This window comes from Onychomys torridus, chromosome 1 (genome assembly GCF_903995425.1).
Source record: "Onychomys torridus chromosome 1, mOncTor1.1, whole genome shotgun sequence".
In the NCBI taxonomy this organism is placed as follows: Eukaryota; Metazoa; Chordata; class Mammalia; order Rodentia; family Cricetidae; genus Onychomys; species Onychomys torridus.
Genome location: NC_050443.1, coordinates 105,799,069 through 105,824,221, shown reverse-complemented (window position 1 = coordinate 105,824,221; position 25,153 = coordinate 105,799,069). Strand labels below are relative to the sequence as shown.

The 25,153-nt window shown below is 50.6% G+C and overlaps 2 protein-coding genes across 5 annotated transcripts; both read left to right on the top strand.

Annotated features, from left to right (window-relative positions):
* Positions 1–283: 283 nt before the first annotated feature.
* Prss36 (serine protease 36) lies at positions 284–18,533 on the top strand. Of its 4 annotated transcripts, none has more exons than XM_036194342.1 (15): positions 284–600; positions 918–953; positions 1,133–1,168; positions 1,565–1,727; positions 1,995–2,275; positions 5,373–5,539; positions 14,620–14,869; positions 14,984–15,113; positions 15,422–15,660; positions 15,746–15,909; positions 16,570–16,807; positions 16,912–17,053; positions 17,350–17,615; positions 17,690–17,811; positions 18,066–18,533. In XM_036194342.1, exons 1-15 carry the CDS (start codon positions 564–566, stop codon positions 18,348–18,350), a joined length of 2,556 nt encoding a protein of 851 aa, XP_036050235.1. In that variant the 5' UTR covers positions 284–563; the 3' UTR covers positions 18,351–18,533. The 4 variants fall into 4 exon arrangements, with proteins under 4 accessions (XP_036050235.1, XP_036050244.1, XP_036050226.1 ...); XM_036194351.1 differs by having other exon boundaries at positions 564–600; positions 15,389–15,660; positions 15,746–15,894; positions 18,066–18,514; XM_036194333.1 differs by having other exon boundaries at positions 564–600; positions 15,389–15,660; positions 18,066–18,514.
* A 2,667-nt stretch (positions 18,534–21,200) lies between these two features.
* Positions 21,201–24,770, top strand: Prss8 (serine protease 8). Its single transcript, XM_036179614.1, has 6 exons — positions 21,201–21,285; positions 21,530–21,547; positions 23,095–23,257; positions 23,779–24,050; positions 24,138–24,304; positions 24,430–24,770. Exons 1-6 carry the CDS (start codon positions 21,201–21,203, stop codon positions 24,748–24,750), a joined length of 1,026 nt encoding a protein of 341 aa, XP_036035507.1. The 3' UTR covers positions 24,751–24,770.
* Positions 24,771–25,153: the final 383 nt, after the last annotated feature.

The window sequence follows — 25,153 nt, the reverse complement described above, 5'->3', positions numbered from 1 at the left end:
ATCTGTGGTCCCTTTGTTAGGATGGAATTGAATTCCCTGGAGTTTCTGTCCCAGCCCTGGCCAGTAACTCCAGTAACCAGAGCTGTGTGAGAAGAAAAGGCCAAGCCACTAGGGAAGCCACACCCCAATCAAAGGTGAGGTCTCAGGTGAGTCGTGCCAAGGGCTACTGCTCAGCTTGGCCCTGCTCTTCCAAGGACCCAGTGCATGTGCATCCAGCACTGTACCCCCACGGATGTCGTCTTTCTTAGTTTTAAACACACAGTTCTCTGCTCATCTCTCTCACATCCAGCAGGTATCCTGGAGCTAGGACACCTCCCCTACTTTCATTCTGAGCCTCCAGATACGTGAGATGCACCAGAGTTCTGGGTGGGGCCTTTGAACCTCCCTATTTTCCTCTTTCAGCCCCAGATCCTCTCAGATTCCCACAAATGGGTTCTAGCCAGAAAGGGTGGGGCTATTCCTGGGACCATCAGGAGGAACCAGGCACACATAGTCAGTGACAGTGTGGTGGCAGGAAGCAGCCTTTCACCTGTCTCTGTGCCTCCAGCCAACCCTAGTGGACCATGTCCCAACATCTGTTCCTCCCAGTTGTAATGTTGGGTAAGTTTAGAGGACAGGGCTTCCGGAAGCCCGGGTACCAGCTCCTAGAGAGCTGGAAAGCAGGGTGTGTGTCCTGCATCCTTTCTAGGCAGTGAGATGTCAAACGAGGCAGAGAAGTCGAGTGTCAAGAGGAAGAAGGAGAGGGTGGTAAAAGGAGGGAAGGGCCGTGTCAGGAGCCTGAGGGACTGTGTGGAAAGGAAAGGGAGAAAGGAAGGCCCAGGGGTCCTGGGGAGACGGAACCCTGTAAACCTGGGTGGACAGGGGGAGAGCTACAGCTAAGTGGGTCCTCTCTCCAACCTTACCATCTGTCTTCCCAGCGGTCAGCCCCATCCCAGGAGCCTTCCAGGACTCGGGTAAGACTGCTGGACAGGGGAAAGTCAGGTGCGGCAGCCTTGGTGCAGGCAGGTCACGGAGCTGAAATAACACGCAATCGGGGAGGCAACGGCGGCGGAGTTAGAGCAGGCAGGTGGGACTGGGCGAGGTCGGGGTTGAAGTAACACGCGTCTTTCTCTCTCTACCTCCTATCTCCCAGCTGTCAGTCCTACCCAAGGAGAATTTGAAGACTTAGGTGAGAGGCATGAGTTACCCTGGATCTCACCGGTTTTTTGTCGGTTGGTTTGTTAGGTCCAGGGGAGGGGGGGTCGTTATTTTGTTGTTTTTCAAGATAGGGTTTCTCTGTAGCCCTGGCTGTCCTAGAACTCGCTCTGTAGACCAGGCTGGCCTCGAACTCACAGAGATCCGCCTGCCTCTGCCTCCCGAGTGCTGGGACTAAAGGCGCGATTCTTAAAGAAGTCATGAGTGAATTGGAAGTGCCCAGGAACTCAGCCGTGCCTTGGTCATGTTCAGAAGGGCAAATTGAAGGAGTGGATGGAGGTTCAGGCTTTCTCCCGAGTTACCAGGGTCTCTGGAGTACGAGGGTCGGAGGGGTGGGGTGGGGGTTGACTTCCAGGGTTCTGCATTCTAGACTGCGGCCGCCCTGAGCCCTCTTCCCGCATCGTGGGGGGCTCCGACGCACATCCGGGCACCTGGCCATGGCAGGTGAGCCTGCACCAAGGTGGGGGCCACATCTGCGGGGGCTCGCTCATCGCCCCTTCCTGGGTCCTCTCCGCTGCTCACTGTTTCGTGACGTGAGTACAGTCTTTGTCCAGCTCTCCTTCCGAGGCTAACCTCGCCCTGCAGCTCGACCTTCCCCGCTTATCCTCCCTGCCCAGCAATGCCATACTCAATAGCAATAGGAATTATCTTTGCCTCCATTGACATCTCCAAGTCCTATTTGACCCTTTCAACTTCCACTGTCTCCACTGTCAAATCTGGATCTGACCGCTCACTCCCTAGATCTCCCCCCTGGGCTCTGAGTCTTCAGCCCCAAGGTGATCTGTTGACTCCGTGAACAGGAATGGGACCTTGGAGCCCGCAGATGAATGGTCAGTCCTGCTGGGCGTGCACTCCCAGGACGGACCCCTGGACGGCGCGCACTTGCGCTCCGTGGCGGCCATCCTGGTGCCGCATAACTACAGCAGAGTGGAACTGGGCGCCGACTTGGCTCTGCTGCGCCTGGCCTCGCCCGCCAGGCTGAGCCCCTGGGTGCGGCCGGTCTGCCTGCCTCGCGCCTCGCACCGCTTTGCTCACGGCACCGCCTGCTGGGCCACTGGCTGGGGAGACGTCCAGGAGGCTGGTGAGTGGGACGAACGACCTCACTTGCAGATGTGGGTCCCGGGGCGCCCTAAAAGCTGGGTCCCCCGGTGGGTGGCCCCTCAGAAGCTGGGCCTAAAAGGAGGGACCCAGGCGGAGCTTGGGAGACTTGGTTCTGACCCACGGAAAATTCCTAACCTCCCTCTAGGTACCCTCCTCTGCTCCAGAGGTCGCCCTACCTCTGTCTGGCCTCACCTTTTCTCCTAGATTTTGTTTTTTCTTTTCTTTTCTCTTCTGGATTTAGGCTGGACTCAGGTTCCGTCCCAGATCTTGCAGACAAAGCATTCCCCCTGCACGTTTCCTCCTACAAAGGAGGAAAACAGCTCCCAGGGGTGTTGGGCGGTTCAGACGGGAAAACCCAAGAGAAGCCTATAGCCCAGTGGCTAGCACAGACGTACTTAATGGGCGGTGGTTACCTTCTGTAAAGAGCTGTTCAAGTACTGACACTTAGCACCGCTGGTTCTTCCGTATTCCTCACTTCTGTCCTCTCCCTCCCTCCCTCCTCAGCCCTTCTCAGGACATTCATTCACTCACTCTTCTCATGAGGATGTGTGTCTCTGTGTGCCAGACCCTGTGTTAGACCGGCACTGAAAAGAAATGCACCCGTGAACATAACAAGCAAAACCCACGCCTCAGAGATCATGCTGGGAGGCAAACTATAAAGTCAGTTAATAAGTAAATGCTGTGTCCGAAGGTGTCCAGGCTACTCTTCCTTTTTTTGTTTGTTTGTTTGTTTCTGTTTTTGTTTTTCAAGACAGGGTTTCTCTGTGTAGCTTTGTGCCTTTCCTGGAACTTCCTTTGGAGGCCAGGCTGGCCTCGAACTCACAGAGATCCGCCTGGCTCTGCCTCCCGAGTGCTGGAATTAAAGGCGTGCGCCACCACCACCCGGCTACTTTTCCATTTTCAATCACCCCTACTACTTGGTGTTACTTTACTACTAGCAAACATACCCCTAGCTATTCTACACCCGCTTTGGTCTGGGGACTTTGAGAGGAGCTTTGTGGAGGAGATGCCAAGTACCTGGGAAGTCTTTGTGGAAAGACAGCATCCTGACATGGGCCTTCAGAGCAGGAGATTTCCAGGGAGAAGGTGTGGAGAGAGGATGTGCTAGGTGGAGGCCATCCGAGGGCCCCAGAGAAAAGCTAGGAAGCTAGACTGAGTGCCAGGGCAGAGCTCACAAGGATGCTGAGGCCAGATGGAAGGTCTTAAGGTCAGTCTAGACTGAGGGAAAGAGTAGCTATCAACCCCGACCACCCCAGACTCCCTTAGCTGAGCTTTAAGGACAGGTTCAGCCTGGCCTCTTGAGATTCTGAGTGAGACTGAAGAGTCCTCTTCGCCTTCCCTACCCCACTCTGGCTCCTGAGACTTTTCATCAGAAGCAGCAGCTGGGCTGGGTGTAGTGGCACTCACCTTTAAGGCAGAGGCAGATGGATGTCTGTGAGTTCGAGGTCCGAATGTTCTACATAGTGAGTTTCAGAACAGCTAGAGCTCCACAGTGAGACCCTGTCTCAAAAAGAAAGAAAGAAAGAAAGAAAGAAAGAAAGAAAGAAAGAAAGAAAGAAAGAAAGGAAGGAAGGAAGGAAGGAAGAAAGAAAGAAAGAAAAGGAAAGGAAAGGAAAGGAAAAGAAAAAAGTAGCAGCTGGTAATGGTTATATACACTGGAATCCCAGGTCAGCACTGGTTGGGCCTGGAGCATCCATTTATTATTCTTGGTAAAAACTCAGAGCTGAGCTATAGAAACACTCTTCCTGGAAGGAGCAGGCACAGAGTGAATTAGGAAGCCGGCCAGTCAGGAGGGTGAGTTGCTCATTCAGGCCCAGGGTCAAGCTGCCTTCACTGGGGAGCTAAGGTGGAATACAGCCCTGTCCTGGGTAGCTTGGGAACTAACTGGGGAAGGTGAGTTAAGGCTTGGGGTTATAAAGCATTGCTGCTCAGACAGAGGACCCAGGTTCGCTTCCCAGCACTCACATGGTAGCTCACAACCAAATCTAATTCCAGATACCTCCTGTTCCAGGATATCCTGTGTGCTTTTCTGACCCATGTGGGTGCCAGGCACACAAATGATATGCATACAATCAAGCAAAACCCTCATACATACAAAATAATATTTTAAAAGGGCAAGAGGGGCTGAGCAGTAGTGGCACACACTTTTGGTCCCAGCACTTAGAAGGCAGAGACAAGTGAATCTCTGAGTTCGAGGCCAGCCTGGACTATAGAGCGAGTTTTAGGACAGCCAGGGCTACACAGAGAAACTGTCTCAAAAAAAAAACAATAAAATAAAAGGGGAACAGGGATGACACCCAGATTCTTTTTGTGTTTTTGAGACAGGGTTTCTCTGTGTAGTCCTGACTGTCCTGGAATTCGTTCTGTACACCAGGCTGGTCTCAAACTCAGAGGTTTGCCTGCCTCTGCCTCCCAAGTGCTGGAGTTAAAGGCATGTGGCATAACATTTATCCTAAAGTCCAGTTTCTGTGGTTGGCAAATGGATACAATTCTGTATCTAATACACATGATATCTTTGTGAAAAGCATGCTCTTTTTTTGGACAAATGCTGTATCAGGGTTGAGAGCTTAATGATTTTGGCTCCTCCCTTATGTGCATTACTGTCTGAGGACCTTGTATCATACACTTCCTGTACCATCATCTGTGACAGCTCTCACTGGCTGCTTGAGGGGCCAAACCTAAGAAAAGGACTCAGAGAGAAGATAAGAGCAACAGATAATGTGATGAAAGTGGTAGGCCCAGGTACCATCTTTGTTTTCCCTAGGGCAGGGTCTCACATCCCCCAAGACGGCATCAAACGTGCTATGTAGCTAAGGATACCTTGAGTGTCTGATTCTCCACTTCCTCTTCCCAAGTTCTGGGATTATAGCCATGTGCCACCACACCTGGATTGTTCAGTTCCAGGGACCAAACACAGGCCTTTATGCATGTTAACAAGCTATCTAGCAACTGAGCTACATCTCCAGACCCAGTGGGGGCATGTTGATGGGACTATCCAGGAGGGGCAAAGCTGAGGCCTGGGGAGATGAGTGTGTCATACCTGACTCACAGTATCTGTTCTCTGGTTCTGCCCTCAGACCCTCTGCCTTTCCCGTGGGTGCTACAGGAAGTGGAGCTAAGGTTGCTGGGAGAGGCTGCCTGTCAGTGTCTCTACAGCCGGCCTGGCCCTTTCAACCTGACTTTCCAGCTGTTGCCAGGGATGCTGTGTGCTGGCTATCCAGAGGGACGCAGGGATACCTGCCAGGTGAGGAGAGGTCTCCAGAGAAAGCAGCTAAGGAGTAGACAAATGTTTGAGTCTCATCTTCAGTGGAATCTGGTCTGGGGAGTGTGGCTCAGGGGTACAGTATATGCCTAGAACCTAGGAGGCTCTGAGTTTAATCTCCGGCAACAAAACAAACAAAAACCCAAAGACAGTCCATGGAGCCTGGCACAGCAGGGCACACTTGTAATCTCAGCACTTGGAAAGTAGAGGCCAGAGGATCAGCTCAGGGCCTGTCTGAGCTACATAGAGGTCAGCCTGGGCTACATGGGACCCTATCTCAAAACAAAGCAAAAGGATTACCAATGAGTAGGGCTGACATAAAGATTATAGGTGAATGAAAGCCAGGATTCGACACGCGTACCTGTTACCCATGGGAGCGTAATGCAACAAAGCATCACACTCTGGAGTTAGTTACTGTTCCCCCTGTATCCCATGAGGCATGGGTTAGGGATGGGAAGAGAATAAAAAAGGACAGCAAAGCTGTCCCCACCATTGGGAACCTTGGGGTGTTTACTAGGCACAGCACAGGGAAAAGGTTAACTAGTCTCAGTAGGAGGTCTTAGACCAGCGGTCTCAGCCTGTAAACTCCCCAGGGGAAGCTTCAGTTGCTAGTCTTTGCACCCACTGATAATTGTTTTGGGCTCCTGAGTTGAGCTTTGCCACCCATCTTGAGTATGATCCATATGAGGAAATGGCTTTGCCAATATCTCATGGGTCCAAGGCTTTGGAGCCCTTGACATGGCCTTGCTCATGTCAACAATACACATTCATTCAGGACTTCCCTCCATTTCCTTCACAAATCCAGCACCAGCAGCTCTGTGCCCAAATGTTCACACCTCCCATCTGAAGTGACAATAATTGTGTTACCTATGTCAAAGTATTGTTACCATGATTAGTGACCTCACAAGATCTAAAAAAGCATTAGCTATTATTTTTTTTTCCAAAGCCCAGTCTATAACATAGCACTTGTTACTTAGTAGGTACCTATCAAATAGTTAATGAGAAAAATTAATTAATTCTTCACAAAGAAAATTTTCCAAATGATTAGCTGGTGGCCAAAACAGTATATTTAAAGTAACTTTTTTGAGAAATGAAACCCAGCATTGATGGTAGGGTTGTGGATGGTTCTGAGCTTCCAGGACCCATAACCAATAGACAAAATCAGTTTCTTTTTTCCTTTCTTTCTTTCTTTTTTTCTGGTTTTTTTCAAGACAGGGTTTCTCTGTGTAGTTTTGGTGCCTGTCCTGGATCTTGCTCTGTAGCCCAGGCTGTCCTTGAACTCACAGAGATCTGCCTGGCTCTGCCATCATCGCCCAGCCCAGTTCCTTTCTTTTTTTTTAATTTATATTTATTTTTATTTTATGTGTATGAGTGTCTTGCCTACGTGTATATATGTGTACTACATGTGTGCAGTTCTTGCAGAGGCCAGAGAAGGGCACAAGATCCCCTAGAACTGGAGTTTCAGATAGTTATCAATCAGCCAACATGTGAGTGTTGGAAACCAAACCTGCGTCCTTCCCAAGAGCAACAAATGCTGTTATAACCACTAAGCCCTCTCTCCAGCTCTGGTCACTTGCTTTCCCTCACCCAGGATATCTTTTATTCACTTTTAGACAATTTCACACCAGTATACAATGTACGTTAGTCATGCCCACCGGGAACTCCCGTCCTTCTCCCATCAGATACTCCCAGCACCCCTCGCTCCCTCACCTCCATTTTTGCATCTCGCTTGAGTCTGGTTAGCGCTGCCTGCTGGAGTGTTGGCTGGCTTCCTTAGTCTGAGCATGCGCAGGTAAGCTGCAGTGAGTTTCTGAGGGCAGTGGTCATCTCGTGACTGAAGACAGCATTTCCCATTGCTCCTCCAGCTCCTAGGTTCTTCCAGCTCCGACTCTGCCCTGTTCCCTGGAGAACAGTCACAGGATGTTGATACAGGTGTTCCATCTAGTGGTGAGCACTCAGTGGTCACTTGTTCTCAGCACTCTGACCAGTTACGGCTCTCTGCATTAACGGATGCCCACTGCAGACAGGAGCTTTCTGATCAAGGTTGAGAGCCGCGTTGATCTATGGGTATAAACATAAATATTTGGAAGGCAGTTTGACAACAAATACAATAGTAGTAGATTCCCCACTAGGGCCCATGACCCCATGGTTTAGAGTACCAGGGATAGAATCCTTCCTGCAGAGCAGGCTTTAAAACCAATCAGAAAGCAGGTGGTTACCTCCATGACCTTCATACCACTAGTTCATCAATGGACACGATGCAATTTCTCAGACACAGTTAAGGATGTTCTTTAAAAAGTTGTATCTATAGCCCCTGGAGAAAAAAAAAAAGCTCATTTTTCCTTGGTTGTTCTTCTGACGTAGATTTTTTTTTTCCTCTTGTTGCAAGTGGTGGACAACCCAGCAGTTGGTTTAAAAGATCTACCCCAAATTACCCAGAAGACATTTCACACCAGGCCCCTGGGATAGCCCTGAACACATTTTTTTTGTGTGTGGTTTTTTGCTTTGAAAGCAGCAAGCAGACCCAACCCCATTCCATAAAAAGTCATAACCAAAGGCAATTTCCCCTTAGAGCAAGACAAACTCAGCTAAGGCCTATCCTAACTACTGAGCTTGTTTTGATCACCCTTCCCCCGGGGTCACCCTTCTACACTGTGAGAAGAGCGGAGTATTTTGCAATGTCACCTTTCATACCTGTGGCACATAAAATGCAGAGCAAGTTAACAGTCACATAACAGTTGTTTTTCTCTTTAAAGTTTTGCTTGTCAGGTTGGTATTGTAGGATTCAGTGTTCACCTCGGGGAAATACTATTGATGACTTGAATTCTCCACCAGCTTTCACGGCACTTCCCAGCACCAAGAAAGGTAGCCAGCAGGGCAGGGAAGAAGTGTTCTGGTCAGTCTCAGATTTATTCCTCTGTGTACTGCAACCGAAGAGTGCTGTGTTTTCTACAGTAGAGTCTTACCATATATGGTAGGCAATTGAGAGCAATAACAATACTCTGTGTTGTTGTTGGGGGCCTCTGGGGCCTCCCTGACCCATAGGGAGGGGTCCCACCCTGACACTGAGACTTTCTTTTAATAACCTGTAGCTTCTTGGGGAAGCTGTCCACAAATACAGCGTACTTGTGTTCAAACTCCTTTTAAAACCATATATATATATATTTAAATTTATTTTTGACAGGGTCTCATTGTATATTCTTGGCTGCCTAGAATACTCTTTGTAGAACAAGCTGTTAATTATATTTTTACCCAAACTACTGGGTTTCCATAAGGGTTTTCCATAAATCTTTAGTTTTGGTTAACTTATCCAACTCTCCTCTCTCCTATCCACCCATCCCTATCCAATTTAAACCTTTACTCCTCCAGTATCCACCCCTTACATCATGTGTTCTGCCCCTGAGACCCCCCTAGTATCCACCCCCTTACATCACGAGTTCTGCTCCTGAGGTGTCTTCCCTCCCCCTCTGGTGAACCCCCTTTAGCTTCCTGACTGCTGCAGCCGCTATACATTAAACACATAAAACTCTAGACACTTGGAGCTAAGATCTACAGATGAGAGAGAGTACGTGGCATTTATCTTTTCTGGGCTTGGATCACCTCAGAATAGTATAATATATATTATATAATATATATAATATATTAATAATATTTTCCAGTTCCACCCACTTTCCTGTAAATTTCATTTTTTTTTACAGTTGAATAAAATTCTATTGTGTGTAGTCACTGCATTTTCATAGTCATTAATCAGCTGAGGGACATCTAGGCAGATTTCATTTTCTAGCTACTGTGAACAGAGCAACAGTGAACATGTATGGGCAGGTTTCTCTGTAAGAGAGTCTAGCTTTTTGAGGAGCCTGCATACTGACCTCTATAACAGATGCTCGAATTTACACTCCCACCAATAATGGATTAATATTTCCCTTTCCCCAAGTCCTCATCATCATTTGTTGTCATTTACTTTTATTTTTTAATTTTTGAAAATAGCCATTCTGGGGCTGGAGAGATGGTTCAGTGGTTAAGAGCACTGGATGCTCTTTCAGAGGTTCTGAGTTCAAATCCCAGCAACCATGTGGTGGCTCACAACCATCTATAATGAGATCTGATGCCCTCTTCTGGCCTGCAGGCATGCATGCAGACAGAGCATTTACATTTAAAAAATATTTTTTTAAGGCCCCTTTAAAAAAAAGAAAGAAAGAAAGAAAGAAAGAGAAGTTGGGGATTTAACTCAGTGGTGGAGCGCTTGCCTAGCAAGCACAAGGCCCTGGTTTTGGTCCTCAGTTCCAAGAGGAAAGAAAGAGAGAGAGAGAGAGAGAGAGAGAAGGAAGGAAGGAAGGAAGGAAGGAAGGAAGGAAGGAAGGAAAGAAATAGCCATTCTAAGTGGGGTTAGATGGAATCTCAAAGTAGTTTTTTATATTAGTAATTAAAACGTTATTGTAAAGAACTTGGGGAAAACCATCATGCTCTGAGGGTATCCAGACCTGAAGTTATACATCTGAATGAACCCCTATTCAGTTAGAACAGCTGTTCTGAGACTACAGAGCTTCACATTAGATTTCACACTCTACTATCAATTATATTTTTATGCACTACTCCATCAAAACCAAAGCAAATCAAAACTGAAAGTCCATGACAGAGTTAAAACTAGAAAAAACATTAGCTTTACACTCATAATTCATGTCCCACACCTGCATTCAGTCCTTCCTCACATCCTAATGTTCAGCTCTTTCTTGTTCATTCTACATGTTATATTGTAGCCACATGTACACTTTTATACATGCATACATACATACATACATATTATAGATTAGGAGGCACATAAGTGAGACTATGCATTTTCCCTTCAAGATATATTACCTCAATATTATACATTCTAACTCCATCCACTTTCCAGCAGATTCTGTGATTTCATTTTTGTTCAGAGCTGAGAAATATTCCATTTTATCCCTGTACCAGATGTTCATCCAGTATCTGTTGGTGGACAATTAGATTGGTTCTGTTGCCTTGCTATAGTGAATACAGCTGCAAGAAACATGAGACTGTAAATATCTCTATGGAAGGGCAAGGAGTTCTCTGTGTACATGCCCAGGATTGGCTTAGATTAATTATATGGTAGTTCTGTTTTTGTTTTGTGTTTTTGAGGAACCTCCCAACTGGCTTCCATAATGGCTATATTAATTTGTGCCTCCCACAGGCAGTGAATAAGGGCTCCTCTTCACATCTGCAACACTCAGAGTAGTTTTAATTTGCATTTCCCTGATGGCTAATGGTGTTGAACACTTCAGAAATGTTTGGTAGGTTTTTTGTATGTCTTCTCTTGAGAACTCCCTGTTCAGTTCCATGGCCCATTTTTTTTTTATTGGGTTGCTTGATTTCCTTATGCTTAATTTCTTGAGTTCTTTGACTATCCCACACTGTAGTTAGTGTTCATTGAACTTCCTGAGCTTGGAAATATGGCTCAGCAAGTATGTATCTCACTGTCCAGCTTGACAGCCTGAGTTCGATCCCCAGGATCCACATGGTGGAAGGAGAGAGAGAACTGAGTCCTGAGAGTTGTGCTTTGACCTCGGCATTCTGGCCATGGTACTTGAGTGTGCACACACACAATAAATAAATAAATGTAATTTTAAAAACAGAAAGGCGGGTTGGGGATTTAGCTCAGTGGTAGAATGCTTACCTGGCAAGCACAAGGTCCTGGGTTTGATCCTCAGCTTTAAAAAAAAAAAACAAACCAGAAAGGCTGGGCATTGTGGCACATGCCTGTAATCCCAGCACTCAGGAGGTGGGGCAGGCAGAGATCTCTGAGTTCAAGATCAGACAGGGCTACATAGTCTCAAAACAAAAATTCCTTAGCTATGGAAAATGTTGCTTATCTAGCTAGTTAGCTACTACTCACATGTGGCCACTGAATGCCTAAAATGTGTTGTTGAAAAGGAACACAAGGAAAAGTAAAGCTGCACATGTGTTCCAGGCCTGTAATTCCATGTAACACATGTAAGACTGAGGCATGAGGTCACAAGTTCAGACCTCGGAAGCTAAGCAGGGGCCTGAAGGCCAGCCTGAAATATATAGCAAGACCTTGCTGCAGGGTTGCCGGGGAGGGAGGAAGGAAGACAGGTACTTATCCAGTAAGGACTTACTCCAAAGCCTGGCAACCTGAGTCCTATTCTGGAACTGGAGGTGGAGAGATAGAACAACCCTCCAGCCATTCTCTGATTTCTGTGTGTGTGCTGTGGTATACATGGCTCCTCCCAATGCACACAATATTAATAAATAAATTTTAAGAACAAGGAGCCTATGAGATGGCTCAGAGGGGATAAATATTTGTCACACAAGCAGCTTAAGTTCAATTCCTAGAACGCACATAAAGGTGGAAAGAGAACTGATTACATATAGTTGTCCCCCAACATACACACACACACACACACACACACACACACACACACACACACACACTGCACGCATGCACGCATGAAAAAAGTTGAGAGAAATACTGGGGATAGTTCATTTGTTAGCATGCTTAGCCAGCCCTGAATTTGCCCCAAAGCACCACAGAAGTGGAGAGCCACGGTGCATGCCTGCAATCCCAGAACTCGTGAGGTGATAGGAGCAGAAAAATTGTAAGTCAAGGCCAGTTTCAGCTACACTGCGAATTTGAGGCCAGCCTGGGCTTCATTTGACCTTATCTCAACTAAAACAAAATGGGGGGGGGGGACTCTAGAGGGGCTGAGAAACCAAAACTGTATTTACATTTAAATAATCAGAGCTGGAAAGTTGGCTCTGTGGTTAAGAGCACTTGCTGCCCCTCTGTAATTCCTATTCCAGGGGCAACAGCCTCTTCTGACCTCCACAGGCGCCAGACACAGATAGTGCCCAAACATACATGCAGGCTAAACAGTCATATGCATAAAACACTAAAACCAATCTTAAAAAATATACTTGCTCTGGCCTGTTAGCTACTATTCTGGGTAGCATAACTCTACAAAATGTTGAGCCGGGCTGGGCAGTGGTCTTGCACACCTTTAATCCCAGCACTTAGGAGGCAGAGACAGGCAGATCTCTGTGAGTTCAAGGCCACCCTGGGTTACAAAATGAGTTCCAGGACATCCAGGGCTACATAGAGAAACCCTGTCTCAAAAAAACAAAAACAAACAAACAAACAAAAAGTTGAGCCTTCTTGTTTTTTAAACATATTTATTTATTTACTTACTTACTTTTTGTGCATTGGTGTTTTGCCTGAATATATGTATGTGTGAGGGTGTCAGATCCACTGTAACTAGACTTACAGACAGTTGTGAACTGCCATGTGGGTGCTGGGTATTGAACCTGGGTCCTCTGGAAGAGTAGACAGTACTCTTAACTGGTGAGTCATCTCTTCAGCACATTTTAAACATTTTTGAAATTTTAATTTATATGTGTTAGTGTTTTGACTGTATGTATGTATGTGTACCATGTGCATGGCTGGTGCCTGAGGAGGTCAGAAGAGGGCATCAGATTCCCTGGAACTGCAGTTACAAATGGTTGTGAGCCACCATGTGGGTGCTGGGAGTTGACCCTGGGTCCTCTGGGAAGAGCAGCCAGTGCTCTTAACCATCTCTCCAGCCCAAAGACTTCTTTGTGATACTTCTCAGGTCACCAAGATTTCTGGGCTGGGTTAGAGACACCTTAAGAGCAATGCCCCATTCCCATTGTTTCTGTGTCTGCTGATTTTAGGTCTTCCTCCTAATTTGATTTCATACCCTCCCCCTTTTCGAGACTCTGTGTAACAGCCCTGGCTGTCCTGGAACTCGCTCTGTAGACCAGGCTGGCCTAGAACTCACAGAGATCCTCCTGGCTCTACCTCCCGAGTGCTGGGATTAAAGGTGTGAGCCACCACCGCCCGGCTCCCTTCTTAATGAATTTGTTCATTTATTCACAGGCAGGATTTTACTATATTGCCCAGGGTGATCTTCAACTCCTGGATTTAAGTGATCCTCCAGCACTCTGCACTAGCAGGAACTACAGACATAGGCACCACACCTGCTCTTGTTCCCCTTATACTGCCTAGATCTAGCAGCTTCTTCCTTGGCTAGTATCTCTAAGTGTGTGTGTGTGTGTGTGTGTGTGTGTGTGTGTGTGTGTGTGTGTGATGTGGACATCAAATGAGAGCTTGTGGGAATTAGTTCTCACCTTCCACCATGTGAGTCCTGGAAATTGAACTCAAGCAACCAGGCTTAGCAAAAGCGCCTTTAGCCACTAGGCCACCTCACTGGCCCATCTTTTTGTTTATTTGTTTGAAGACAGTCTCATGTAGTAGCTCAGGCTAGCCTAAAAATATCTATGTCACTGAGTCTTGATCCTTTCACCCCCCAAGTGTTGGGACTATAGGTATGGAGCACCAAGCTTGGCTTTGACTTCTTTTCTTTCTTTTTGTGAGTGTGTGCATGTGTGCAGGGGTGCACATGTGCATGCAGGGGTGCAGGCAGAGGACAACCTTGGGTGTCATCTTCAGAAATACAGTCCACCTCCTTTAAGACAGGGTCTGTCATTGGCCTTGAGCTCACCCATTAGGCTAGATTGGCTGGCCAGCAAGTGCAGCTCAGGTCATCACAATTTTACATGGGTCATGGAGCTGGAATTCAGTTCCTTAAGCTTACAAGGCAAGCATTTTCCCAGCTGAGCAACCCCCCACCCCCGCCGTCCTTGATTTACTTTTTAAAGAGGTGGCTGAGGGGTGGCGCCCAGCATTTGTGAGACCCTGCGTTCAAGTTCATCCCAAAACAAAACTTTAGGGGGTGTGACTTAGAAACCTTAGAAATCACAGACAGTTTAGGGGTGAACTAGTTACATAACCATTCAGCTCTGAATGAGACCGACAGGCTTTTCTTGAAAGATCGTGGATGCATTGTCTGGATGCTCTTTGGCTACTCAGTGGTTTTGCTTTACCAGGCTTTCTTCTGATTAAGACTGTAGATAATACTGAGGTGAAGGTAGCCAAGGGAGGTTTCTAGGTGGTTGTATGTGAGGTCAAAACGGGGTGTAGATTCTTGAACTGATCTCTGACTTGAGTCATCTGTCATTAGGGTGACTCTGGGGGACCGCTGGTCTGTGAGGATGGCGGCCGCTGGTTCCTGGCGGGAATCACCAGCTTTGGCTTTGGCTGTGGACGGAGGAACCGCCCTGGGGTGTTCACTGCAGTGGCTCCCTATGAGTCGTGGATACGGGAACAAGTGATGGGCTCAGAGCCTGGGCCTGCCTTTCCCAGCCAGCTTCAGAAGCCCCAGTCAGGACCTTGGGAGCCCAGAGAAGAAAACTGTACCTTTGCCCAACCAGGTGAAGGGCAGATGCACTGAACCTGACAGAGCTGGACTGGGCAGATTCGAACTCTGGAGGCTGCAGGGTTAATGATTTCTGCAGACCCCCTGACCCAGGCCTCTCATCTCTCAGAGTGCGGGAAGACTTCGCGGCCAGGGACTTGGCCCTGGGAGGCCCAGGTGATGGTGCCAGGCTCCAGACCCTGCTATGGAGCTCTGGTGTCTGACAGCTGGGTCTTGGCACCCGCCAGCTGCTTTCTGGAGTGAGTGAGAATCCACGTTATCAGGCACTCTTACCCTTCCCACATCAGTCTGAGAGACTAGCTTCCTCTGGGGTGGTGGGAGAGTATAGAACCCAGCACAAACCAAGGGAGTCTGGTGAGGGTGGGTAGGAGGCTCGGTCCCAAACGCGAGAACCCGAATAGCATAGCAGGGGGCAGGGTTCCTGCGTTGGCCGGAGCATCCCAACGCCGAGATGCAGTCTGCGCCTGGGAAGCTAGGTTTGCCGCGTGTGTGCTAGATGCGCACGCGTCCTCAGCTTCCCCATCCAGCAGCCCCGCACCTCTGACAGCCCACCCCGCGACCTTGAGGCCTGGCGGGTGCTGCTGCCCTCGCATCCGGAGGAGGAGAGGGTGGCGCGCCTCGTGCCGCACAAGAACGCTTCCAGGGACTCGGCCTCGGACCTGGCGCTGCTGCAGCTGTGGACGCGCGTGAACCTGACCGCCGCCCCGAGTGCCGTGTGCCTGCCCCATCCCGAACACTTCTTCCTGCCCGGGAGCCGCTGCCACCTGGCTCGCTGGGGCCGCGGGGGTGCGCGGGGCCGCGCGGGGACACCGACTGGGTGGGGAGGGCGGGGCGGGGAGCACGCGGCCGAAGCACCGGCTCTTTCTCCCAGAACCCGCACCCGGCGCCAGCGCGCAGCTGGAGGCGCAGCTGTTGAGCAGCTGGTGGTGTCACTGCCTGTACGGCCGCCAGGGGGAGTCAGTGCCACCGCCAGGAGAACCGCCGCGCCTGCTTTGCCCCGCCTACCCGGAGGAGGAAGAGGCGGGCCGATGCTGGGTGAGCGACAGGAACTCGCTGCGAAAATCCGGTCCTGACCGGGACTCAGCTGGAGGGCCGGGGGGGGGGGGGGGGGGGCGCGGCTAGGTCCGGGGGCGGGGCCTCGTGCTTGTGGCGCCCAAACTTGGTTATTCCTTGTTTTGTTTTTCCGAGGCATGGTTTTTCTGTGTATTCTGTGTATCCCTGACTGTCCTGGAACGCACGCTCTGGACCAGGCTGGCCTCGAACTCAGAGACCTGCCTAGGCATCCGCCACCACGCCCAGCTTATTCCTTCTTTTTAAACGCATGAGTGTTGGAGATCCAAGCCCGAGACTTCGTGAAGCAAGTGCTTGACAGACTGAGCCATCAGTTTGGCAATTTTAATTTTCAGAGAGGCCCGAAGCCGTCGTTGGTGGCGCACACCTTTGAGTTCCAGGGCAGCCAGGGCTACACAGAGAAACCCTGTCTCCAAAAAGAGGAGGGAGGAATGAGAAGGTGTTGGAGTTTGTTAATTTTGAGGGCTAGATTTTTATGCAAATTAGGGTTGGAATTTGGCTGGAAGGATGTTTGATTAGTCCATGAAAAGAGACTCAGGATCCCAGGAAAGCCCAGAAAAGGCTAAGGATCTCTATACACCTGCAGCCTGCGCTCAGGCTAGTGATAATACTGTTTTGCTACAGAACGATTCCGGTTGGAGCCTTCTGTGTCGTGAGGAGGGGACGTGGTTCCTGGCTGGATACAGAACCCTCTCCAATGGTTGTCTCCGTCCCCGAGCCTTCTCCCCACTGCAGATTCACGGTCCATGGATCAGTCATGTGACTCAGGGAGCTTACCTGGAGGACCAGCTAACCTGGGACTGGGGCCCTGAGGGGGAGGAGACTGAGAAACAGATTTGTCCCCCACACACTGAGCACGGTGGTGAGCAGGGGTCTTCAGGAGTTCCTGAGAATACTTAGATCTTGGCAGGGCTTCCAGGGGGCAGCTCTGGGACTCCCGCTGAGAAGGCCACCTCTTCTCTCTAGCCTGTGGCCTAAGGCCAAAGGCCACTGCAGCTGGTGTGTTGTGGCCCTGGCTGACAGAGGTGCATGTGACTGGTAATCGAGTCTGCACTGGGATTCTGGTTGCCCCAGGCTGGGTCCTAACAGCCACTCACTGTATCCTCAGGTGGGTCTCTCCTAGCCACAGGCAACGGGAGGGAAATTAGGTGATAAATCAAGAATCTCAGCAATAGGACATTGTCACTTTGGGGTTTGTGTAGTACAGGGAAGCACTGTGGGGTGTTTCTGCTGGGATGTTTTGGTTTGGTTGGCTTTGGGGGGTGGGGAGGGGAGATCTTTTGAGACAGCAGAGAAATCACACATCAGTTGGTGGATGGACCTGCCCTGCCCTTTTCTTCTGCTGGGAAGGACTTGCTGAGTTATGGGAGAAATAGGAGACGATTCTGTTTCCTGTTCCCACAGGCTGGGCTCTACAACAGTGCCTTACATTGAAGTGTATCTGGGCCAGGCAGGGGCCAGCTCCCTCCCACAGGGCCACCAGGTATCCCGCTCTGTCATCAGCATCCGCCTGCCCAGGCATTTGGGACTTAGACCCCCCCTGGCCCTCCTGGAGCTGAACTCCCGGGTGGAGCCTTCCCCATCCGTTCTGCCCATCTGCCTACACCCAGGGGGTGTTCCCTCAGGGGCCAGCTGCTGGGTGCTGGGCTGGAAGGACCCCAAGGACAGAGGTGAGAGCCCTTAGGTCATGGGAGTGAGGAGTGACTTCAGACCAGAACCCTGAACAGCTGTCTCTTCTCTCCAGTTCCTGTAGCTGCTGCTGCCTCCATCTTGACACCACGACTCTGTCGCTGCCTCTATCAGGGCATTCTGCCGCCCGGAACCTTCTGTGTCCTCTATGCTGAGGGGCAGGAAGATAGATGTGAGGTACAGGGACCTAGGCATCTTGGACCAGGGAAGGGAAAGGTAGTTCTGGGCGACCAGACCCTATTCAGATTGGAATTTCTTAGTACTGGGCTCCAGATAGGAACTAATGATATTTCTGGCCTAACCTTAGAGAGACCAGGAACCAGATACCTAAGGGTGTAGACATGCAGTGCTTTGTGACTGGACCCTAGGGAAGTTAAGAGAACCAGATACAAGGGTAACAGACCCATTTGGCCTTGGCTCCAACTTTGCAGGTGACCTCAGCACCTGCCCTCCTGTGCCAGACTGAGGGAGGCCCCTGGGTTCTCATGGGCATGGCTGTTCGAGGTGGCCAAGAGCTGTTTGCAGCCATTGATCCTGAAGCTACCTGGATATCACAAACAGTAGGAGAAGCCCATTTTCTTCATCCTAGCGGCTCCCCCTACTGGCCTCCTGAAGACAGTGACCCCTGCCCCCAAGACTTGGCAGGAACTGCAAGCTCCCCTAAGGTTGCTGCTGCTCTGCTTCTGCTTCTCCTGGCTCCGCAGATCCAGGGCTGAGTCTGGTTCCTCTTCACACCACCCATCAGGGCTGGAATGCAGCCCAACCGGCCAGCTCCCAGGCCTGGAGAGGGCCTCTTCCATCTATCAGCTTTCAGATAATTGGACCTCGGTGCTGGCCACTTTGGACCTAAGAATCCTTGGGGGTGGGGGAGGAAGAGATAATAAAGATGTAAATACAGACACGTGGCCTTGTGGCATCTCTTAGGTGGCTGCGGAACACCTCAGAGCTAAGGGGAGAGCCCCAAGGTTAGGGCTCCTCCTTCTTGGTGGTGAGTCAGGCCTTGGGATCCCAGGAAATACGTCCCCTATAACGTGGCAGCTGTTCCCTCATTCCTGCCTCTGGGCGGGGGAGGCTAGGTGGACAGCTGGCTGTGTGTCACCTCTCCATTGGAATTAGTGTCTCCAGCACCTGCAGCATGCCTCAGCCCTGGCTCCGGACCCACTAGACTAGGAAGCCTTGGGGTGGCAAAGCCAGCCCTAAATACACACCCTAATGTATAATGTGCATTCCTAGAGTCTTTAGCATGAGTGAACCTCCGCACCCTTCAAGAAACTCCCACTTGACCATCCTAACCAATGCCCCCAGGATTTGGGCCACATGCATGCAAATCCCACCTCTGTACCCACCACTCACCTGTTCATCCAACCGGTACCACCTGCTAACTGGCAAGGCACGACAATTGGAGTCTGAAAAATAAGGTCACCAAGTGCTCCCTGACAAGTGGGAAACTCGTGGTTACTCCTTGACGAGGGATCAAGGAATGAATGGTCAGAGAAGAAATGAGGTTTGAGTACATAAAGACAGCAAACAGACCTGAGGAAAGGGTGAGAGTCTTCAGGGGTAAGTGGAGGGTTACTTCTGAAGCTGGGGTCGCAGTCTTATACAGGCAGGGAGAAGGAAGGGAGACTAGAAGTCAGCAGAAGGTGGTCCTGAGAGGCTGAGGAGGGAGGGTAGAGGTTGTTAAGGGCCTCTCCTTCATTTCTAGATACCACAGTAACTGTTGTTCAGGCCCTCAGGAAGTGCATGCTCCACCTGCTCTCCGTACCAAGCCAGCTACCCTCCCCTGGATCCTGCCTCATCGGTTCCCTAACACACCCTGACTCCCAAAGTTTTGTCCTTCCCTCTGAAGTCCACCTCTCCCCTTCACCCCCTCCAGGAATTCTCTGGCCACCAGGCTGGGCTGGAGTCCAGACGCCCAGGCTTCTAGGAAGAGAGCAGAGGATATAAGGGTCTATTTTTCCTCAAGCTTAAGTCTAAGCCATATCCCCAGTGCCACACTGACAGCGGTCACTCAAGCTGCCTTTCCCTGAACTCTTCCTGTGGGCATGTACTTGTGTGTATACACACATGCACGCACCCATACAAGCAAGTTCTGAGCCTATTGCTTTCTGCCTTGTTTGTGAGACAGGGTCTCACTGAATCTGGAACTTGCTATTTCATCCAGACTGGCTGGCTAGCTAAGCCCCAGGATCTGCTGTCTCCACTTTCTCCCACCCAGTACTGTACTGGGCTTACAAACTTGAACCACCACACCCAGCTTTTACATAGGTGCTGAGGATCCGAACTCAGGCTTTATGTTTGCACAACAACTGTCTTAGCTCCTGAGCCGTCTCCCCAGCCCCTTTCCCTGAGCTTCTACCCTGGCACCCTACACTACAGATGTTCTCCTGCTTTATGACACCACAGCTTTGTCTTTTTTTTTTTTTTTTTTTTTTTTTTTTGGAGGGAGGGGGTTCTCTATGTAGCCCCTAGCTCTTCTGGAACTTGCTATGTAGTCCAGGCTGGCCACAAATCACAGAGATGCCCTGCCATTGGTGGGGGGACAGGACGGGACAATTTCAAGGCATGTGCCACCTCGCCCAGCCCAGCTTTGCCAGTTTTGTTTTGTTAGCATCTTTCCATACTCTCTTGGGGTTTGGTTCTCAGTGTTCCTCCTCCAGGACCTCTCCAGCTACTGTGCAATTAAAAGCCCCCACTCATTTTGTCCATCACAGCTCATGGTTTGAAATTATTCAATAATTTGCCTTTTATGATTTGATTCAAGTCTGACATCCCTACTTCATCATAGTCTCAAGGAGGTCATGGGTGGTATAGTTTGCCACTTGTGCCTGGGGCCATAGTAGGTACTCAGCAAATACTTGTTGGATGATTGTCAACAGCCAGATGTATTCAACACCTGCAAGGAGACTGCAAGCCTCAGAGAGTGCTTGCCAGGAGTGGCCCCGGCCTGGGGCATCCCCCATGTCCTAGTCTTAGATACCTGGCCGGAGGAAAGAGGGAGGGAGGGAGCAGTGGCTGTAGGCCTACAGTAATAAAGTCTGGGCCAGGCTGCTGTGGGAGGGGTGGGGGTGGGGGTATTAACTGAGAACCAAGAAGACCTGGGACAATTTGACTGGCCCTCAGGGTTTCCAGCCCTGCCTTAGACTGCTTTCTGACTGGCCAGGATCAGTTTTCCTCTTACCAAAACCACCCCCACTACCCATGGAGTCTGAAAGGACTACAGAGGTCAGAAGCAGGGGGTGGGGGGGAAATCCCACAGCTTTCAGCCAGGAGGGTGTGGCTGAGGGAGGAGCCCACAGGTAGGTCTTCTGCTGAGGTGCCTGTGTGGTGGCCAGGTTGTAAGGCGGAATAGGTCCACACTGGTCACTGCAGAGAGACTAAAGGCGTGTCTTCACCCCCTGTGGCCATTTCCTGCCAAGAAGCCCGCCGCTGTTCACTGGCTTCACCTTCCCGTCGGAGCTCCTGGGATTCCTCACTTCTGAGCCCACATCTAAATCCTGCCTTTCAAAACCAGTCTTCCTTCCTTCTCTACCAACAGTCTCCCCGGGGGGCCCTCGTCCTGGGCCATGGCCCTAAGGGTGGGCCTGGGACCTGGGCAGCTGGAAGCTGTGGCCATTCTGCTTCTTATTGGCTCACTCCAGTCAAGAATGGGTAAGTGTGGATCAGCGGGGAGGGAGGGTTGGAGAGAGGGCCGCGGCAAGGCGAGAGCAGGCAGAGAGAACCCTGTGTAGAACACAGCTCTCATCCCAGATTCATGAGTCTCTGTGTTCTACCAGTTAGCCGTCTTCTCCCGTCGCCCCCCTAAGCCAGGAGTTGCCCTCTGGGAAGGTGGTGGGTATTAGGGGTCTGGAACTCAGGCCTCCCTGCTCATTCCTCCCTCTTTCTTTCCCTCCAGGAGCTGACGGGGCTGAAGGTGAGGCTTTCTAGGGAACTGGGAGAAGGGAAGTGAGGGTACACCAGTTCGGAGTCCCCTGGTGGGATTTAGGGGCTCTTGTCACCCTACTGAGCTCGCTCACCTAGCCACACTAAGTGTCCCAACAGCTCTGTGAGGATGGAATCATGGCTCTTGTTTTATGAGGAAACTGAGGTGAAGAGAAGCTCTGAGTTGTCCAGGGCATAGTCGAAGTCTGACTCTCAGTGTGGGTACCGGGGGTGGTTCTGAGGGAAACTACACAGACCAGCTCCTAGGCAGACTGGTTTTCAGTCGGAGCTTAACTAGTTAGTGGCCTTGTCTCCTTATCTTTCTAAGCTCCAGTTTCTCTGCCCTAAAAGCTGTCAGCTCTGTACTAGGGCTGGAGTGAGGGTCCCGTAGATTGGGAAGTGAAAGCCCCTTTGGGCCCAGACATGCCACAGCAGGCTAAGTAGCAGCCATTGTCATGGTTATGAGGGAATGGAGTCTGGGAATCTGTTTTCTCTGCTTGAGGAAGACGAGAAAGGCAGCTTTCTCTCCACTCCCCTGCTAGCTCTGTGGAGGCTGGGCCACATCACAGAGTATCCAGTCGTTTCGATGTTAAACCACCTCCATGCCTCTGTGTGCTCTGTGTGGGGATAGGTTGGGAAGAGGGGTGTCCCTAGGCAACGCACAGGTTGATACAGTTGGAACAGTCATAGGCATGAGAACAGTTGTCAGCCTGGACAGTGGGCAGAGAGGGTCCTGGAAGCTGAGAACACTCGACTCAGGCAGCTAGATCAGAACAGGCTTCGGAGGGGCCGCACTTAGGAAGAAGACTCTCCAACCTAGCAGAGAAAGGGTAGGAAGGCATTCATAGAGTGACTGGTATTAACAAAGGTCCAGAGGTGAGTCGTGTACGGCCCAACATATGTGACAGGAGGTGTCTGGAGCAACAACAGTCAGAGGACAGTGTCGGGTGCATCTGGACGAATCTTTTTGTTTTGCCTGTGTGAATGTGTGTGTGTGTGTCATGTGAGTGTCTGGTGCCTTGGAGGTCAGAGGTATCAGATCCCCTGGAACTAGAATTTAGGAGCGTTATGAGCTGCCATGTGGGTGCTGGAAACCAAACCTAGGCCTCTGCAAGAATAACAAGTAAGAGCTCCTAACAGCTGAGCCATCTCTCCAGCCCCTGGAACATATCTTAAGGTCAGTTGGAGCCATGGAAGAGCTTAGCAAGACCGTGACTTGGCCAGATTTGTGGTTTATAAAGATATTCAGATATGTAAGGGGTAGGTTGGATAGAAAGCAAGAAGGCTTGAGAGGAAGGGGCTGCCATGACACTTGAGTAGGACAGCGCCAGGCAGTGAACGTCTTACAGCTGTTGAGCCACAGGGTGGGAAGGCAGCTCAACATGAATGCACTTCCCAGGCTCTGAACCCAGTCTCAGTGGACGGGGGTACGGGGAGTGGGGGGAGTGGCGGGGGGGGGGGGCTAAGGGCTGCCGTGGGGGGGGGGGGAGAAACATGCACGGAAAGGGCGGCCCTCACTTTCCCTTCTTCCCTGGACAGCCCCCTGTGGCGCAGTCATCCAGCCACGCATCACAGGTGGTAGCAATGCCAAGCCTGGCCAGTGGCCCTGGCAGGTCAGCATCACCTATGATGGCGTCCATGTGTGTGGAGGGTCACTCGTGTCCAATCAATGGGTGGTTTCAGCTGCTCACTGCTTCCCCAGGTACCAACCGGTGGAGGGGCAGAGGGAGGGGCAGAGTGGGTTAGAAACAGCATTTGGGTGACAGGCCTGAAATCCTAGTACAGGTGGAAACAGGATCAGAAGTTCAAGGTCATCCACTGATACTGCATAGTCAATTCAAGGCCAGCTTGACCCTGTTTATATTGGGCCCTGTCTCAAAAAAAAAAAAAAAAAGCATTCCAGACCATAGGTCAGACTAGTTTCTGGTGTGGGCCTAAGAGTATCAGTAGTCTTGGGCCACACTTAGTGGTCATGCTTTTAATACCTGCACTCAAGAGGCAAAGACAGGTGGATCTCTGAATTCAAGGCCAGCCTAGTCTACATAAAGTTCCAGGACAGCCAGGGATAAATAATGAGATCCCCCCCCCCCCAAAGTGAGGTTAGGGCATGGGTAAAACTAGGTCCTCAGTGCCATACAGGATCTGAGCTAGGACAGCAAAAAACCAAGGGTCAGGGGACAGAAGAGGTCTCTCAGGTCCTCCCCTTTGCCTCTCTGCCTGCAGAGAACACTCCAGGGAACAATACGAGGTGAAGGTGGGGGCCCACCAGCTGGACTCCTACAACAATGACACTGTGGTCCGCACAGTGGCTCGGGTCATCGCCCACTCAAGCTACCGTGAAGAGGGCTCCCAGGGTGACATTGCGCTCGTCCGCCTCAGCAGCCCTGTCACCTTCTCACGCTACATCAGACCCATCTGCCTCCCTGCAGCCAACGCCTCCTTTCCCAACGGCCTGCAGTGTACCGTCACAGGATGGGGACATGTAGCCCCCTCAGGTGAGGTGGGGCACTGGGTTCCAAGGGACAGGGAAGGGGAAGCTGATTGGGTTGGGGACCCTGAGTAAATACATTTTGTTCCCACAGTGAGCCTCCAGATGCCCAGGCCACTGCAGCAGCTTGAGGTACCACTGATCAGCCGAGAAACCTGTGGCTGTCTGTACAACATCAATGCCGTGCCTGAAGAACCCCATACTATCCAGCAGGACATGCTGTGTGCTGGCTATGTGAAGGGGGGCAAAGATGCTTGTCAGGTAAGGGCAAGGGCCCAGGGCCCAGAGACAAGTATACCCTGAGAGGTGGAGGGCTGAGTGGAGTGGGCATGAATGACTGTTGGCCAGAGGTATGTCCTGACAGAGCTTTTTTTTTTTTTCCTTAGGGTGACTCTGGAGGCCCACTCTCTTGTCCCATAGAAGGCCTCTGGTATTTGGCAGGCATTGTGAGCTGGGGTGATGCCTGTGGAGCCCCTAACAGGCCTGGAGTGTATACTCTAACTTCTACGTATGCCTCCTGGATCCACCACAATGTGGCAGAACTCCAGCCTCGTTTGGTTCCCCAAACCCAGGAGTCCCAGCCAGATGGCCACCTCTGCAACCACCATCCTGTCTTCAACTCAGCTCCAGCCCAGGGGTTAAGGCCCATACTTTTTCTGCCACTGGGCCTGGCCCTGGGCCTCCTCTGCCTTTGGTTTGAATATTAAGCTACTTAACCCTCAAAACTGACCATGCTTCCAGGGCCAACAGCACACCCAAGGACATGTGCCGTTTGGGAGGGCAGTGCACCAACTTGATCTTTGAGCCCATTCTTCATTTGCTCTTTGGGATTATAATCAAGGGCCAAGAAGTTTGCAGCCTGCGGAATGGGCCAGAAATTCGAGCTCCCTTCTCTACGGTCTGCAGTTTATTGGTTAGGCTCCTATGGAGCTCCCAGAAGTCTCAACCAGGAAAATGGGCCCTGACTTCAACCTGTGTCTAGCACACAGGGCAGCTGCCTAGCTGTCCGCTGCAGAAGACCAGCTTCAGGGCCTACCCATCCTGCCTGATGAGCCCATCACTGTGTCCTCTTCCTGTCTCCTGGGCTTTGTCTGTTTTTCAGACAGGGAA